This window comes from Sorex araneus, chromosome 3 (assembly GCF_027595985.1).
Source record: "Sorex araneus isolate mSorAra2 chromosome 3, mSorAra2.pri, whole genome shotgun sequence".
In the NCBI taxonomy this organism is placed as follows: domain Eukaryota; kingdom Metazoa; phylum Chordata; class Mammalia; order Eulipotyphla; family Soricidae; genus Sorex; species Sorex araneus.
In genome coordinates, this window is record NC_073304.1 from 62009675 (window position 1) to 62024318 (window position 14644).

At 37.2% G+C, this 14644-nt stretch overlaps 1 protein-coding gene across 2 annotated transcripts in view; it reads right to left on the minus strand.

Annotated features, from left to right (window-relative positions):
- Positions 1-14644, minus strand: part of BRMS1L (BRMS1 like transcriptional repressor) — a 31820-nt gene that overhangs the window by 8827 nt on the left and 8349 nt on the right. For both annotated transcript variants that reach the window (XM_055133601.1, XM_055133602.1), the window contains exons 3-4: positions 11215-11342; positions 8588-8667 (exon numbers count right to left, since the gene is read on the minus strand). In XM_055133601.1, coding sequence (XP_054989576.1) covers positions 8588-8667; positions 11215-11342 — 208 coding nt within the window. The remainder of the gene's footprint in view (positions 1-8587; positions 8668-11214; positions 11343-14644) is intronic.

Sequence of the window (14644 nt, forward strand, 5' to 3'; positions counted from 1 at the left end):
TAAAATTCAACTTAAAAGTTTTAGAGATGAAATGTCAAATGTGTACAATATTTAGGAAACTAGAAAATATATAATCTAATTATCCAACAAACTATATGCAAGTATGTTAAGAATATCTAAGTTTAAATGTAGGAAGAACTAAGTATTTACTTTCTAAATAGTACCCAAGGATGTAGCCCAGTGAGTATAATACTAAATCATACCAGTAGCTGAAGTTCTAGTGTTTATAGATTATTAAAATATTGGATACTGTTGCAGGCATAAGGCAGTGAGTTGGATCCTAGCACTGCCTTATAGCCAAGTGTAATCCTGGAAGCTTTTTGTGATCCTCAGCCTCAGAAACAAGTACATGTGGGACCTTCAGTGAGTAAGACTGCCAACATGTGGGTGAAAACAACTAAAGCAGTATGCAACCCCAAACAAGCTCTACAACCAAGTGTGTCACCCCAACCATCACAATAGCAACAACAGAGGGAAAGGTAAATACTTTTTAAATAATAAAAGCAACTTTAAAAGCATAAGGAAAAAAAGCAAAAGAGGGGGGGTGGGCAAAACAACACTATAGAGGGTAAGAGGCTTGCTCTGCATGAGGTCCACCTAAATGTGATCTCCAGCATCCCAGACGGTCGCCTGAGAATGGCCAGAAGTGATTCCTGAGTGCAAAGCCAGGAATAATTCCTGAGCACTGCCTGAGGAGGACTAAAAAAAAAAAAAAGAAATATAAGGAGGTTCTACTTGCCACCATAATGAAGAACCTGTCCTAAAGATCTATGTTCCATTTAATAATGCATATTTTCTCATTGGAACAATAATCAGGCTTTTATCCCTCACTTGTATCTCAGTATCATATTAAAATATGACTTAAAAACACACACAAAAAAGTCTTAAAATCATTTCAAATAATCCAGTTATAATCAAGATCATTAAATTATTAATTAATTGTATCCAAATTTTTCAACACTAGAAAGACTAAATGACTTGCTTAAAAGACACAGGACAGTTTTTACAGGTCAGAACAAAATTCATGTTTACTAATTCTATCCCATTATTGTTTTATGTAATAGTAACTATTGTTTTAATATCTATAAACACTAGAACTTCAGCTAAGGGTAAGATTTAGTATTATACACATGCTTCTGAAATAGTATCATAAACAATGGTAAATCAGCATAACTTGATTTAAAAACACAGATAAATTGAAGCCATAAAACATGCATAAAGTATAATACATAGATTCATCATATTTAGAATTTTAGACAGACTCCCAAGCCAGCTATCACATGCTATTATCTAGTAAGGATCTTAGGCTGCTCAGATAGAGCTGTATCTAACCATTGATAGAGGCTTTGGGGATACATTAGGTATAATTTCTTGTGGAAGACACAGGCCATATCCATTGTAGGCATCATTCCCAGCGTCAATCTTGAAGTTCTCTCTTGACGTTTTGAAATTTAGAGTTTACACATGCTTCAATAGTCCCTGAGTAACAGGGAAGAGACAGCTTTTGTCATGTGGTAAGTCATGAGCTAGAAAGAAAAAGGCAAGTAAAAGAGGTCTGAAATTTAATCTCCTAGAGAAAAGCATGATTTTTTAGTGAACAGAGGGAATCCTATGTAGATGTGATTCTTCTGGGGTCCTGCAGATCTAGAGGTTACCAGGACCATACACTCTACAGTGCTCGGGAGACACCAGGGCCATCCCTGCTAGGGATCAAATCCAGGGACTAGTGCATGCAAGGTACGTGTTCTAGAGCTTTAATTTAGCTCTCTCACTCTTGAAAAATTATCTTGTTGCAAGCTAACCTCTATGCTTATTTTGTTTCACTTGTCTCCTGCCTTTGGTGAAGTCTTATGAGATAGTCCAGCCTTAATACCGGGAAATGTTATGTATCAAGAAGAGTGCAGCCTTCCATCAAACAATCGAAACAATGTGACAGAGCCAGGAAGATGGCTCAGAGGGTTCAAGCACATGAACCCAATAAGTAACTTCTTTTAAAACTGTAATCTTGAGAGTGGAGGTGGGTGGGGGTGGGTATCCTATGTCCCCCCAAGCACAACCAGGAGTGATTCCTGAGTGCAGAGCCAGCAGTTACCTACTCCTGAGTACTGCCAAGTATGGCCTAAAACACGGCCGAAAATTAAAAAAAATTGAAATCACCAAAGTTTTTAATTCAATTACAATTCACAATGCTGCTGTTGAGTATATAAACAAATTCAACACTTTGGAAAGTAATTTTTAAAAAATTAATGAGGCCCTTAATGATAATCTTTTATCTGTTACTTACACATTGAAGATTTTAGACTAGGGAAAAAACCTCCATCAAAATTATATCTGAAAGGATGCTCATAACAGGAACACTAAACAATACACACGATGAGGAGCAAAGTAAAGTCGACTAAATGGGTACCGGCTACATAAATTTTTACATATGCATATTATTGCTTAGTAACTAAAAATGTAAGTATGAAGACAAATTAAAACTTTATTTCATACCCATATTAAAAAGAATATCCATATACACAAAAAAGGAACTAGATGTTATAAAAAATATATAGAAAACAATATGTATTCTTGGAAAGTAAATATAACAGGAAATATTTAGCAAAGAATAGGAGAGAAAGTTGAAGACTTCCTTAAAAGGAACAAAAGGAAAAATGAAGAAAAAAACCCAAAAATGTAAGAAATTTCTAAGATTTTGCAAGTTTCTGTGTCCAGTAAGAGTTTCAAAAAAAGATAACAGAAAATGATGAAGAAGAAAACATTAAAAAAAATCTAAGAAATTTCCCAGAACTAAAGAGTTTCCCTATACAAAGTCCCTCTGAGTATTTATTCATCACAATGAATGAAAAGAGACCCATACTAAGGTATATCATCTTGCTATTCCACAGCATCAAGAATACAGAATAGTTCTATGTATTCAAAAACTGCACAGACCACATACAAAGGAAGAGAAAAGAAGGTTTCCCAAAAGAAGAGGTTTCTTATAACAGCAGAAAAGTTAGAAGACTGAGGGACAGCCTCAATTCTAGGGAAACACTGCCGCCTAGAATTCCATAATAAAAGAGAGTCAAGATGTTTTGTGACATGAACTATATGAAATATTTAAAATTTAAAGTCCAATAAATCTTTGACATTCCCACCTTCTACTGATAATTCCTCTACTTGAACATAGGCTGAACTTAGCAACTCACTTCTAACCAATAGAATATGACAGAAATCTAAGTCATAAAACAACTGTTGTTTCTGTCTTGCACTTTCAAACCAATCACTTTGGCAGAAGACAGGTACCAAGTGATGAAGGCTCAGTCAGCTACTAGAGAGGCCTAGTAGACCAAGATTTTCAAACCAAATTCCCCATGAAGACAAGACTTGCAGTTGGCCCAGAAGATTCTGGGGCTATAGCAGACTGGAAGAGGCAAGGGGATTTGAGGTGGATGGGCTGCTATGAGGATGGAAGGTTAAAGAAAATAGAATTGATGAATCATCTGATACATATGATCACACAGAAAATAGTATTTAGGGAGACTTTATAGATCTTCCAAAATCTCTAGGAAGAGCAGATAAATACAGAGAAAACAAAAAGATAAGCAAATAAAAATTTAATTATTAACTATAAGGTTAAACAAAAAAAACAGTTGTATAAGAAGGAAAGCTTAAGCATAGAAAAACTCTTTGCTTTGGTTACCAAAAAAAAAAAAATGGGGGCTGGAGTGATAGCACAGCTAGTAAGGCAATTGCCTTGCACGTGGCCAACCCGAGTTCTAGCCCCACCAACACATATGACTCTCAGAGCCCACCAGGAGTTATCCCTCTGCACAGGGCCACTTGGTATTCAGGAGCCCTGAGCACTGAGCACTACTGGGTGAAGCCCAAATATAAATAAGAAAAGGGACATGAGAATATTAGAATGGGGTGACAGAACCTAATATGGAATCCTCAACTTCCACAATAGAAAACAATGTCTAAAACTAATATTATTCAGAAATATGAAAGCAAATTCCAGAAGCAAATTCCAAATGTCAAAAGAGTTGGATAACTGCTATCAAGATGTTAAATTTGAAAATGAGAGAAGACTGCTGCTTATCACAACAGGCCTATACCTTCATAAATATGTACACACATTAGGCCCAGAAAATAAATTTTTAGAGCTATTTTTTGGAATGTCCAAGAAATGCTGCTTCTAACATATACAAAATCATACCCATTATGTGAAAACAATTATAAATATATACACCTACTTAACAACAATGATTACTTCTTGTTGGTAAATTATGGTAGAATCTGTTTCCTTCTTTAGACTTCTCAAATAATACAAGTGCTATAGCAGGACAAAAATAATTAAATTAATATACAATCAAAAGATCAGAGCCCTTAAGAGCTCTCTAATCTTCTCAAGAACTAGAATCCTTCACTCCTTGGTAACTGTCCCCCAAAATACAAAAACAGTAATTCAAACTGATATATGCACACTTACGTTCACTGTAGTGCTATTTACAATGGTCAAGATTAGGAAAAAACACAAGTGGCTAACAACAGATGAGTGGTAAAGAAAGTGTGCTATGCTGGTGGAGGGATAGGCACTCGATCATTGTATAACTGAAACGTAATCATGAAAGTTTCTAAGTCTGTAATTGTATCTCATGGTGACTCATTAAAAAAAATTTTAAATGCTAAAAAAAAAAAAGAAAAAGAAAGTGTGCTATGATACACAATAGAATACTACCCAGCTGTAAGACAAAATCTTGCAGTTCACTGCAATTTGGTTGGCAGTTATGTTAAGGTAATTAACACAGAAACTTAAAACATGCATTTCATCCATATATGGGATATCTAGAAACAAGGCATGACAAAGACCAATAAAAAACAAATCCATGGGGGCTGGAGCAATAGCACAGCACGTAGGGCGTTCACCTTGCACGCGGCCCACCCGGGTTCGAATCCCAGCATCCCATATGGTCCCCTGAGCACCGCCAGGAGTAATTCCTGAGTGCATGAGCCAGGAGTAACCCCTGAGCATTGCCGGGTATGACCCAAAAACCAAAAAAAAAAAAAAAAACAAACAAATCTGTAAACTCTAAGAACAGAACTGAGTTTACCTACTGGTGGCTAAAGGAGGGACAAGTCGATTAGAAGAGACTGAGGGATGAGGTGGAAGAATATTGCCATTTTAATGGTGGGTCTGGTGTAGTTGTCACTCTGTATACCACAAGCACAGATACCGACACCACCGAAAATCATGCAACCTGAATAATAAGCACAAACTGGAATTCCTCTCATGAACCTATTACCTGCTGTTAAGTCTTTATTTTCATCTTTGGCCCTGTAGGGAAGCTTAAATGAGAAAACCTAAATAAAGCATCTCCACCTGTCTCAGTGTCTGACATATTGTTAGTTTCTTAATTTGACACAAACCATCTGCTGCCTCAATTGCCTCTGTAGTTTTCTGCCATATTCTGTATACAAACGTGAATGAACACAACTGAGTTTCTGTTTCTGGTCCTTGTATTCTATTTGTTGCTTAATAAAACTTGGATTCTGTCCATTGGTAATGTATGTCTTTCTCCCCATTTCCCTGGCTTCTCATAATTACTCCTATGAGTATCACATATAGAACTTGGGAATAAACTATTTATTTAAAAGTCTCAAATAATGAAGTTCAGTTTTACTTGATAAACTCCATGAAAGACTTAATGATCAAAGTATTTCGATCCAGGTTTTGTTGCTCATGACCCTAAGCAAATGACTTAACTTCACTGAAGCTCAAGTAACTCATAAAACCAAGATAACCCCTACTCCATAAATTTGTTATAAAGACTACAATGGGCCACAAATCACTGTCATCCCATTGTTCATCGATTTACTCACGAGGGCGCCAGTAACATCTCCATTCATCCCAGCCCTGAGATTTTTAGCAGCCTCTCCTTATTCGTTTTTCCCAATTATTGGAGGCTCTTTTCAGGGTCAGGGGAATGAAACCTGTTATTGTTACCGTATTTAGCATATTGAATACGCCACAGGAATAAAATAAACAACACAAATTTTAAATATGAGCTCCTTTTCATTTTGTTTTAATCCTGGGGCTCAAATGCACGGTTCATATATGATAAGCATATGTGTCTATCACTCAGCTACATCCTAGCACACTTCCCAAACCTTTTCACCCTTATGTCCTTATTTCTTGTCTAAATTACTCTGAATCAATGGCAAATATCTTCAGATTATTCAGGTAATAGGTATAACACTATAATTAGACATTTAAAAAATCAAACAATAAGTTAAAACCAATACCTAATTGGTTTTTATTTCTAACAATATAGTACAGACATTTCCAAACAAACAAGAACTTCCATCCCACCTAGTCAGATATTCTGGTAAAACACTAAAAACATTCTTTTAAAGGTATAGTTAAACTCTTAAGAAAATAACAACTTTCCGGGGCTGGAGTGATAGCACAGCGGGTAGGGCGTTTGCCTTGCACGCGGCCGACCCGGGTTCGAATCCCAGCATCCCATATGGTCCCCTGAGCACCGCCAGGGGTGATTCCTGAGTGCATGAGCCAGGAGTGACCCCTGTGCATCGCCGGGTGTGACCCAAAAAGCAAAAAAAAAAAAAAAAAAAACTTTCCCTAAAGACACACACACAAAAAACAAAAAACAAAAACGGGGCTGGAGAGATAGTATAGCAGGTAGAGCATTTGCCTTTGCACACAGCTGACACAGGTTCAATCACTGGCATCCCATATGGTTCCCCCAAACACCGCCAGGAGTAATTTCTGAGTGCAGAACCAGGAGTAACCTCTGAGCATTGCTGAGTGTGGGTACCCCCCCCCAAAAAAAAGAACAAGATATTAGAAACCAGCAAGGTAAAATTATGCTGAAGCCATTGTTTCCTGGAGGATATTTTCTTGACATCAATAAACTAGACGTATGATTTTAATCGTTGTTTGGGAAAAAGAGATCATGGACCCAAGCTAGAATTGGGGGTAGGGGCTGGGGGACAGTTCTAAGAAGCTCATCCTAAAACTAAAGAGTTAGCTAAGAGAGAGAGGTAAAAGGGAATGCACCTGCCACAGAGGCTCGGGGGCGCGGGGAGGGGGGGTGGGGAGTCAGAGGGTGGAGAGTGGGGGGGTGGTGGGGGAGGCATACTGGGAAACATTGGTGGTGGAGAATGAGAACTGGTGGAGGGACTGGTACTCAATCATTGTATGACTGAAAAGTAAGCACGGAAGTTTGTAAGTCTGTAACTGTACCTCACGGTGATTCATTAAAAAAAAAAAAGTAATTATATCCAGAATATACAAACAGTTCACCAGGAAGGCAAGTCATGAAGTGGCACTTATTAGAAAAGAAAAATCCAAGCAGTCAGTAAATATCAAAAAGATGTTTTATCTCAGTTGTAATCAAGAAATCACGCAAGCAGCTTCATTTTTTAACCTATCAACTCAGTATTTTAATAATATATAAAGATAGGATATACTAAAGATCAGAATTGTTATAGAACTTGTCCTCTTGGTATATTTATAACCCGGTCTAAGCTTTATAGAAAGTTATTTGCAGGGCTGGAGAGAGAGTACAGGATGAAGGGCACTTCCCTTGCATGCAGCTGACCCCAAATTCAATCTCCAGCACCACTTTTAATCTCCCAAGCCTGTCAGGAGTGATCCCTCAGTGCAGTCAGGAGTAAGCCCTGAGTATAACCAGGTGTGGCTCAAAAACAAAAAAAAGTTATCTGCAAAATTAACACTGTGATTAAAACCATGTTTAAAATAAATAGTACATAAAATACACGTATTTTTCCCGTGTAAGGGAAGGACAATTCTTCCTTAAGTAACGGAAATAAATGCTGGAGAGACAGTACAGGAGTTAAGGTGCTGGCCTGAAATGCTGCTGACCTGGGTTCAATCTCCAACACCACATATGGTGCCCTGAGTAATGCCAGGAGAGATCCCTGGAGCAGAGTCAGGAATAGGCCCCGAGCTCCACCAGTGGAGTGCAAACCTCCCTTCCAAAAAAGATATGGAACCAGATCTAGTGAGTCAGAAACAAATACAGGGGCTGGAGCAAAAGACATGGGAAGGGGGCTCGCCTTACATGAAGCAGACCCAGGCTCCGTCCCCAGCATCCCATATGGACCCCAGAGCCCCACCAAGAGTGCAGAGCCAGAATTATGGCCTGAGCATCAATGGATGTGATCCAAAAACAAAAACAAAAAAAGTAAATAAATAAATAAATAATCTAACATTCTAACATTACTACTGGATGCATTCTTAAATCTTAACTTGCATATTACATTAATTATACTAATATTTTCAGTGATGTCAGATGACAACCATTACAAAATTCTTTTAAGGTAACACTTGCAAAACTTCTAGAATCATCTCACTTGGTTCTTTTCTATGATCCTTTCTTTGTGTTCTATTTCCAATACAGCTTCCAGTGAAACTGTATTCAAAAAACAAGAAAAAAGAAAAATCACACAAATGATGAGCTAAAGTACCATTTTTGTGTTATTTACTTTTTTAAAAACTGTAGTTGGAAAAGGCTTGAAAACATAAAGTTAGCTTGAAAGTTGAGCAAAATAACAGTACCTCACAATGCTGGCGAGATGCTTGTATTTCACACTCATATTTGTTCTTTACAGATTCTAAGCAGAGCTCTCTATAGATTCCTGCAACCAAACACAATTACTCTGATTATGTTAGCAACGGGGAGTTTTTCCTCATCTCTTCCTACAAGAGTCATCTTCACTACATATAAAAAGTGAATTAGGAAGAAATTAACAACTTATTTCTAACTTTGTATTTAAAAACAAAATAATAGCAGCTCAGTGAAAATATATACCAGGCTGAGTAGCTGGGTAGGTGGCTTAAAGAGTAGTAGTACAGCACTTGATTTGCATAGACTCAAGTTACTGCCAGGAAGGACCCTTAGCATGAGTAGCTCTTGGCTGTGGCCCCCAAACATCAAACAAATATATCAAAAAAGATTAAAAACCAGTTTAAGGGGCCAGAGCAATAGTATAGCAGATAGGGCATTTGCCTTGTCTGTGACCAACCCAAGTTTGATCCTAGGCATCTGAAGCACTGCCAGGAGTAATTCCTGAGTGCACAGCCAGGAATAATCCCTGAGCACTGCCAAGTGTGACCCAAAAAGCCAGATAAATAAATTCTAGATATTAAAAAAAAAAAACAGTTTAAGAGTTGAAAAGAAACTACACTGCAAATTTTAGTTCATATCCCAGTCTCCTAAAAACTACCCTGGAATGTTTGATATGAACAAATGAGATGAGAAAAATGAAAATAACTCTTTGTAAGGAAATATAAGCCCTGGAAACTCAGTAAAATACTTGAGTATGTGGTGTTACGAAACATATACATACACTCAAAGTAACAACTGAATACCAGAGTCATCAAAGACACCTTTTATAAAAAACGAATATTTTCAGAATTTAATGTTTCTAAAAGTTAGATTTTTCAGATAATGTAATAAAATCTATGATGATCACATACTTCTAACAGGACATTTCATCTACAAGGTTGATGAATCCACAAAAGAGTTTTCCAAGACAAGAGTGCAACACAGCCAACAGAGCCATGCACATATTTCAATGGAGAAATAGTAAATATATTTACCAAAGCTGACACAACAAGTAGCCCTAGAAATTAATTTCTTTCATGCATAGAAAGAGACAGCATCTGAAATTTTGCCATGAGCAATATATACCACTCACTCTACACAATCGAAACCCCTGAAGAAGCCCCAGCACAGAAGTCACTGGCTCACATAATATTTCCTAAACACCCAATGAGTCTCAGCTCTTTCAGAATGTCAAAAAAAATTAAGGATGTGCTCATTTTTAATGGTGTGCAAAGCCAATTTTTAAAAACAGCACCACATAAAGTCATATCATTTACATACTTAAGTTACTTAGTATTCAAGCATAAAACTGATGTGTAAGGGAGATTTAGTACAAAAAAGGAATTGTTATCAGCAATACTATAGGTATTTACATAACAAGTACATGGAGATCAACTAGTATCCCCAGAACAACAAACATACTCATTAATTAAAATTAACTTTTAGTATAAATATGAAAAATCACGTGATCTTTAGGTATCTATATACGTCTATTATAAGTCCTTAGGACACAGTTATTAAGCCAAATTCCAGTAACAAGCAGAAAATTGAACATTAACCATGCAACTATAGCGCATGTTGATTTATCCATAGTCACAAACAAGTAAGTGACCATCAAAAGGAAACATTATTCAGGGGGGCAGAAGAAATAATATAAAGGATAGGCCTTGCACACAATCAACCCAGGGTTTTATTCCCAGCACCCTATCTGGCCCCTGAGTTCTGTCAGGAGTGATCTGTGAGCACAGAGCTTGGAGTAAGTGCCCTGAGAACCATTGAGTGTGGTCCCCAAACAAACAAAAAATTATTATTATTATTATTATTATTATTTTTGTTTTTTGGGTCACACCCAGCAATGCACAAGGGTTACTTCTGGCTCTGCACTCAAGAATTACTCCTAGTGGTGCTTGGGGGACCATATGAGATGCTGGGAATCTAACTGGGTCTGCCGCGTACAAGGAAAAAGCACTACCCAGTGTGCTATCGCTCCAGCCCGTTTTATAATATTCTAATCAAAATTTTAAAAAATATATAAACTAAAAAGTCCCTATTACTCCTATTCAAATTGAACATTAATTTATCTAATAGGAAATTAAGTTATGACACTATTTCTCTTACTGAAAAAAAATCAAGATTTTTTAACTGTTCACAGTGTGATTAAAAATTTCTTCTCAACAATATTGCGGTCTTTTGTTTGATCCCCCACAGCAGCCAAGAAAAGCAAAAAGCTATTTCAATAATTGTGGGCCAGAGAGATAGTTCAATAGGCAGAGTGCATACTTTGTATGCATGATCCCTGGGTTCTATCCCTAGGACCACGTGGCCCTCTGAGCATCATCAGGAGTGACCCCATTGAATCAGAAGTAACACTCAAGCAACCCCAGGTGTGGCCCCAAAACAATCTAAAAGTTAAAAACAAATGATCATGGACTGATTGATAATAAAATACGATAATGAGTACAAATATATTTGTATATTATTAACAATCAGCACCATCAACACCTTTCAAATCAACCCCTTTTAGATCCATTAAAGAATTTATATTCTATTAAATGAAAAAAATATTTCACTTGCCTACCTGCTACCTTTGTCCGAATTTGCATGTTCTCTTGTAGAGTTGCCAGTGGTTCCAAATATTCTGGTGCTTTTCCGGCTATGACTTCTTGTAGTTTTGCATCCACCTGACTTAATCGTTCTTTATAAAGTCTTAACAAAGCAAAAATCATTGTATTAATTTTTAAAGCCCAACAAAGGTTAATATTTCACCATTTCTTTGTAATCTCTTCATTAATATCATTAATATTCTAATAACCTGATAAATATACTTTTGACTTGATCACAAAATTCAATTAAATTGATTCTCTGTACATAATCACAAAACTAGTTTTTTCTTTTTTTTTGTTTAGATATATCTTTGCAAGGGGAGGGGAGGGCAGGGGATTGAGGTGGTACCCAGCTGCACTCAGGTCTTACTCCTGGTTCTATGCTCAGAGATCATGCCTGGTGAACTCAGGAGACCATATAGGGTACCAGGAATTAAGCCAGGGTGAGCCACATGCAAAGTAAGCACCCTACCCTCTATACTAGGTATCTTTTTGTCATTTGTTTTGGTTTTGGCTTTTGAGCAACACCCAGAAAGACTCGGAATCTAGTCCCAGAGTGCTCAAGGGACAGTGTAAGTGCCAGGAGGGATCCAATCAGGTTTTCCGGCACACAAAGCAAGCACACCAGATCATTGAGCTATCTCTGGGCTCCTTATTTTTATCTCTTAAATACAGCTTCCTGCACAGCAGAGCCTGGCAAGCTACCCGGGGCATGCTCGACATGCCAAAATCAGTAACAATGACGGTCCTCATTCCCCTGACCCTGAAAAGAGACCCCAATATGCCATCGGGCTAAACTAGCACGCGACAGGAATGAATGGAGACATTACTGGCACCTGCTCGAGCAAATCCATGAACAATGGGATGATAGTGATACAATGATACAGTGAAACACAGCTGAGTTAGTTTTGGATACCTCCAACTTTTGTTTCTGTGTGTGTGTGTGTGTGTGTGTGTGTGTGTGTGTGTTTTAATATGAGTACATTCACAGGCAGTGCTTCATTTATTTGCATAATTTTTGTTTTTGTGGTGACTAGAATCAAACCCAGAGCACATGAAGAGCAAATCCTCTATTGCAGAACAACATTCCCCAACTATTTGTTTCAGTCTTCGGTTCTTCTGTTTTGTTTTAGACCCATTCTCAGCATTACTCAGTTACTCCCAGTTCAATAGTTAGGGGATCAGATGCAGTGTATGGATAGAACTAGGGCCTCCTGCATGCAAAGCATACGCTGTAGATCATTGAGCCCCTTCTCTCACACAATTTCAGTTTTCACCAACAGAACAATAAATCAGTTCTATGAGTAAGGTATATTTAGACACTCAGTTTTTAAAAAACAAATCATTCTGAATTGTCTAGATGTCATCCTAGATAGAAATTACTAGTTGCTTAGGAAATAATTCAAGGAAAATAAAGAATTCTCTAGCTGTCTTTACTTTTTCTGAAATCAGTAATTACAGTACTCAGTCTACTTTAAAAAGAATTTAAGGGAACTGGAGTGATAAAGATAAAGCCATTCAATGATTTGCATTTGTTATGTAGCATACACAGTTTGGCTGGACTTAATAAGGAAGCTATAACAAAGTAAGATGTTCGATAGGAAATGAAAAATGGGACATAAGATCCTATTGCCATATGTAAGATTTATTCTGATTCTCCAACTGTTACACCAATAATTTTAGCTTGACTATGAAAGAGTATATGAGACAGTTCAGTATTCATTTTTGGAAGTAATCCAATTACAAAATTTTGTTTTTTAAACTAAAATGTTTATGCTTTCATTCTTTAAGAAAGGAACTTCTAATTTTAATTAGTAAAGGCAATTCTAATATTGGCTTTTCAAGGATATTGTAAAAAATTTCTTAGTGTTGCCAAGAGTGTTGCTCAGAGGAAGAGTAATATTTTGCCTGTATGAGGCTTTGGGTGTGATTTTCAACACCACAGAAAAATTTTGACAAATTTTAAATGTGTTTTTTTTTTTTTTGCTTTTTGGGTCACACCCGGCGATGCACAGGGGTCACTCCTGGCTCATGCACTCAGGAATCACCCCTGGTGGTGCTCAGGGGACCATATGGGGTGCTGGAAATCGAACCCGGGTTGGCCACGTGCAAGGCAAACGCCCTACCCGCTGTGCTATCACTCCAGCCCCAATTTTAAATGTTTTCATGGCAGATTAGTAACTGAAGATCACTTCACAAAGTATTTATTTAGGGCCTTCATTTTATTATAGGTGAAGAGTATGTCTTAATATGTTACAAAATGGCATGTAGCAATTTCTAAAAGAAACCACAGACTATGCTTGTAGGGGTAAGTGTAACTAGGAATTTTTTTTTTATAAATTTTTTATTGTGGGGCTGGAGCAATAGCACAGCGGGTAGGGCATTTGCCTTGCACGCAGCTGACCCGGGTTCGATTCCCAGGATCCCATATGGTTCCCTGAACACCGCTAGGAGTAATTCCTGACTGCAGAGCCAGGAGTACCCCTATGAATCTCCGAGTGTGACCCAAAAAAGCAAAATTAAAAAAAAAATTCTGAGTTCTTGAAATTCTTTTTTTTTTTGGTTTTTGGGTCACACCCGGCGATGCACAGGGGTTACTCCTGGCTCTTCACTCAGGAATTACCCCTGGCGGTGCTCAGGGGACCATATGGGATGCTGGGATTAGAACCCGGGTCAGCCGCGTGCAAGGCAAACGCCCTACCCGCTGTGCTATTGCTCCAGCCCCCGTTCTTGAAATTCTTTTTGTACATTTTTGAAAGTCAGTGCTCAGTAATTTTACTAAAAGAGAATACAGTATAGAGTTCTTCATATATTTTGGATACAAGTTCTTGATTACATATATTACTTAGAAGTATCCTCTTTCCTTTTGTGACTTATTTTTTAATTTTCTAACACTATTACTCAGAATGACATAATGATGATTTTATCACCCTCTTTTCACAACTTTCTTTTATTGTAATTTCTGCATTTCTATAAGAAAATACATCCCATTTTATTTTTTTTCACCCCCCCATCCCCCTATGGCAAGCACTTTTCCTCTCTCTCTCTCTTTATCTGTCTCTGGTTCTCTCTCTTTCCTTTTGGGCATTGTGGCTTGCAATATTGATACTAAAAGGTTATCAGGAATATCTCTTTACCTACTTATAAACACTTGGCTCTTGTCCAGCGTGATCATAGCAATTATTTTTCAAAAAATTATGGTATCTGACTTTCATTTATAAAACCAATAAAATTAAGGCAATATCACCCATCTATCATTGATCATTATATGGAGATTTATATGATGATTCTGAAGAAATAAAGCAATTTTTAGTATTAATAAGTTATTTTAATTCAATAAATTTTCAAAAAAAAAGTTTATCTGAATTAATTGCCAAAACAATACATTATCATGTCTATCTAGGC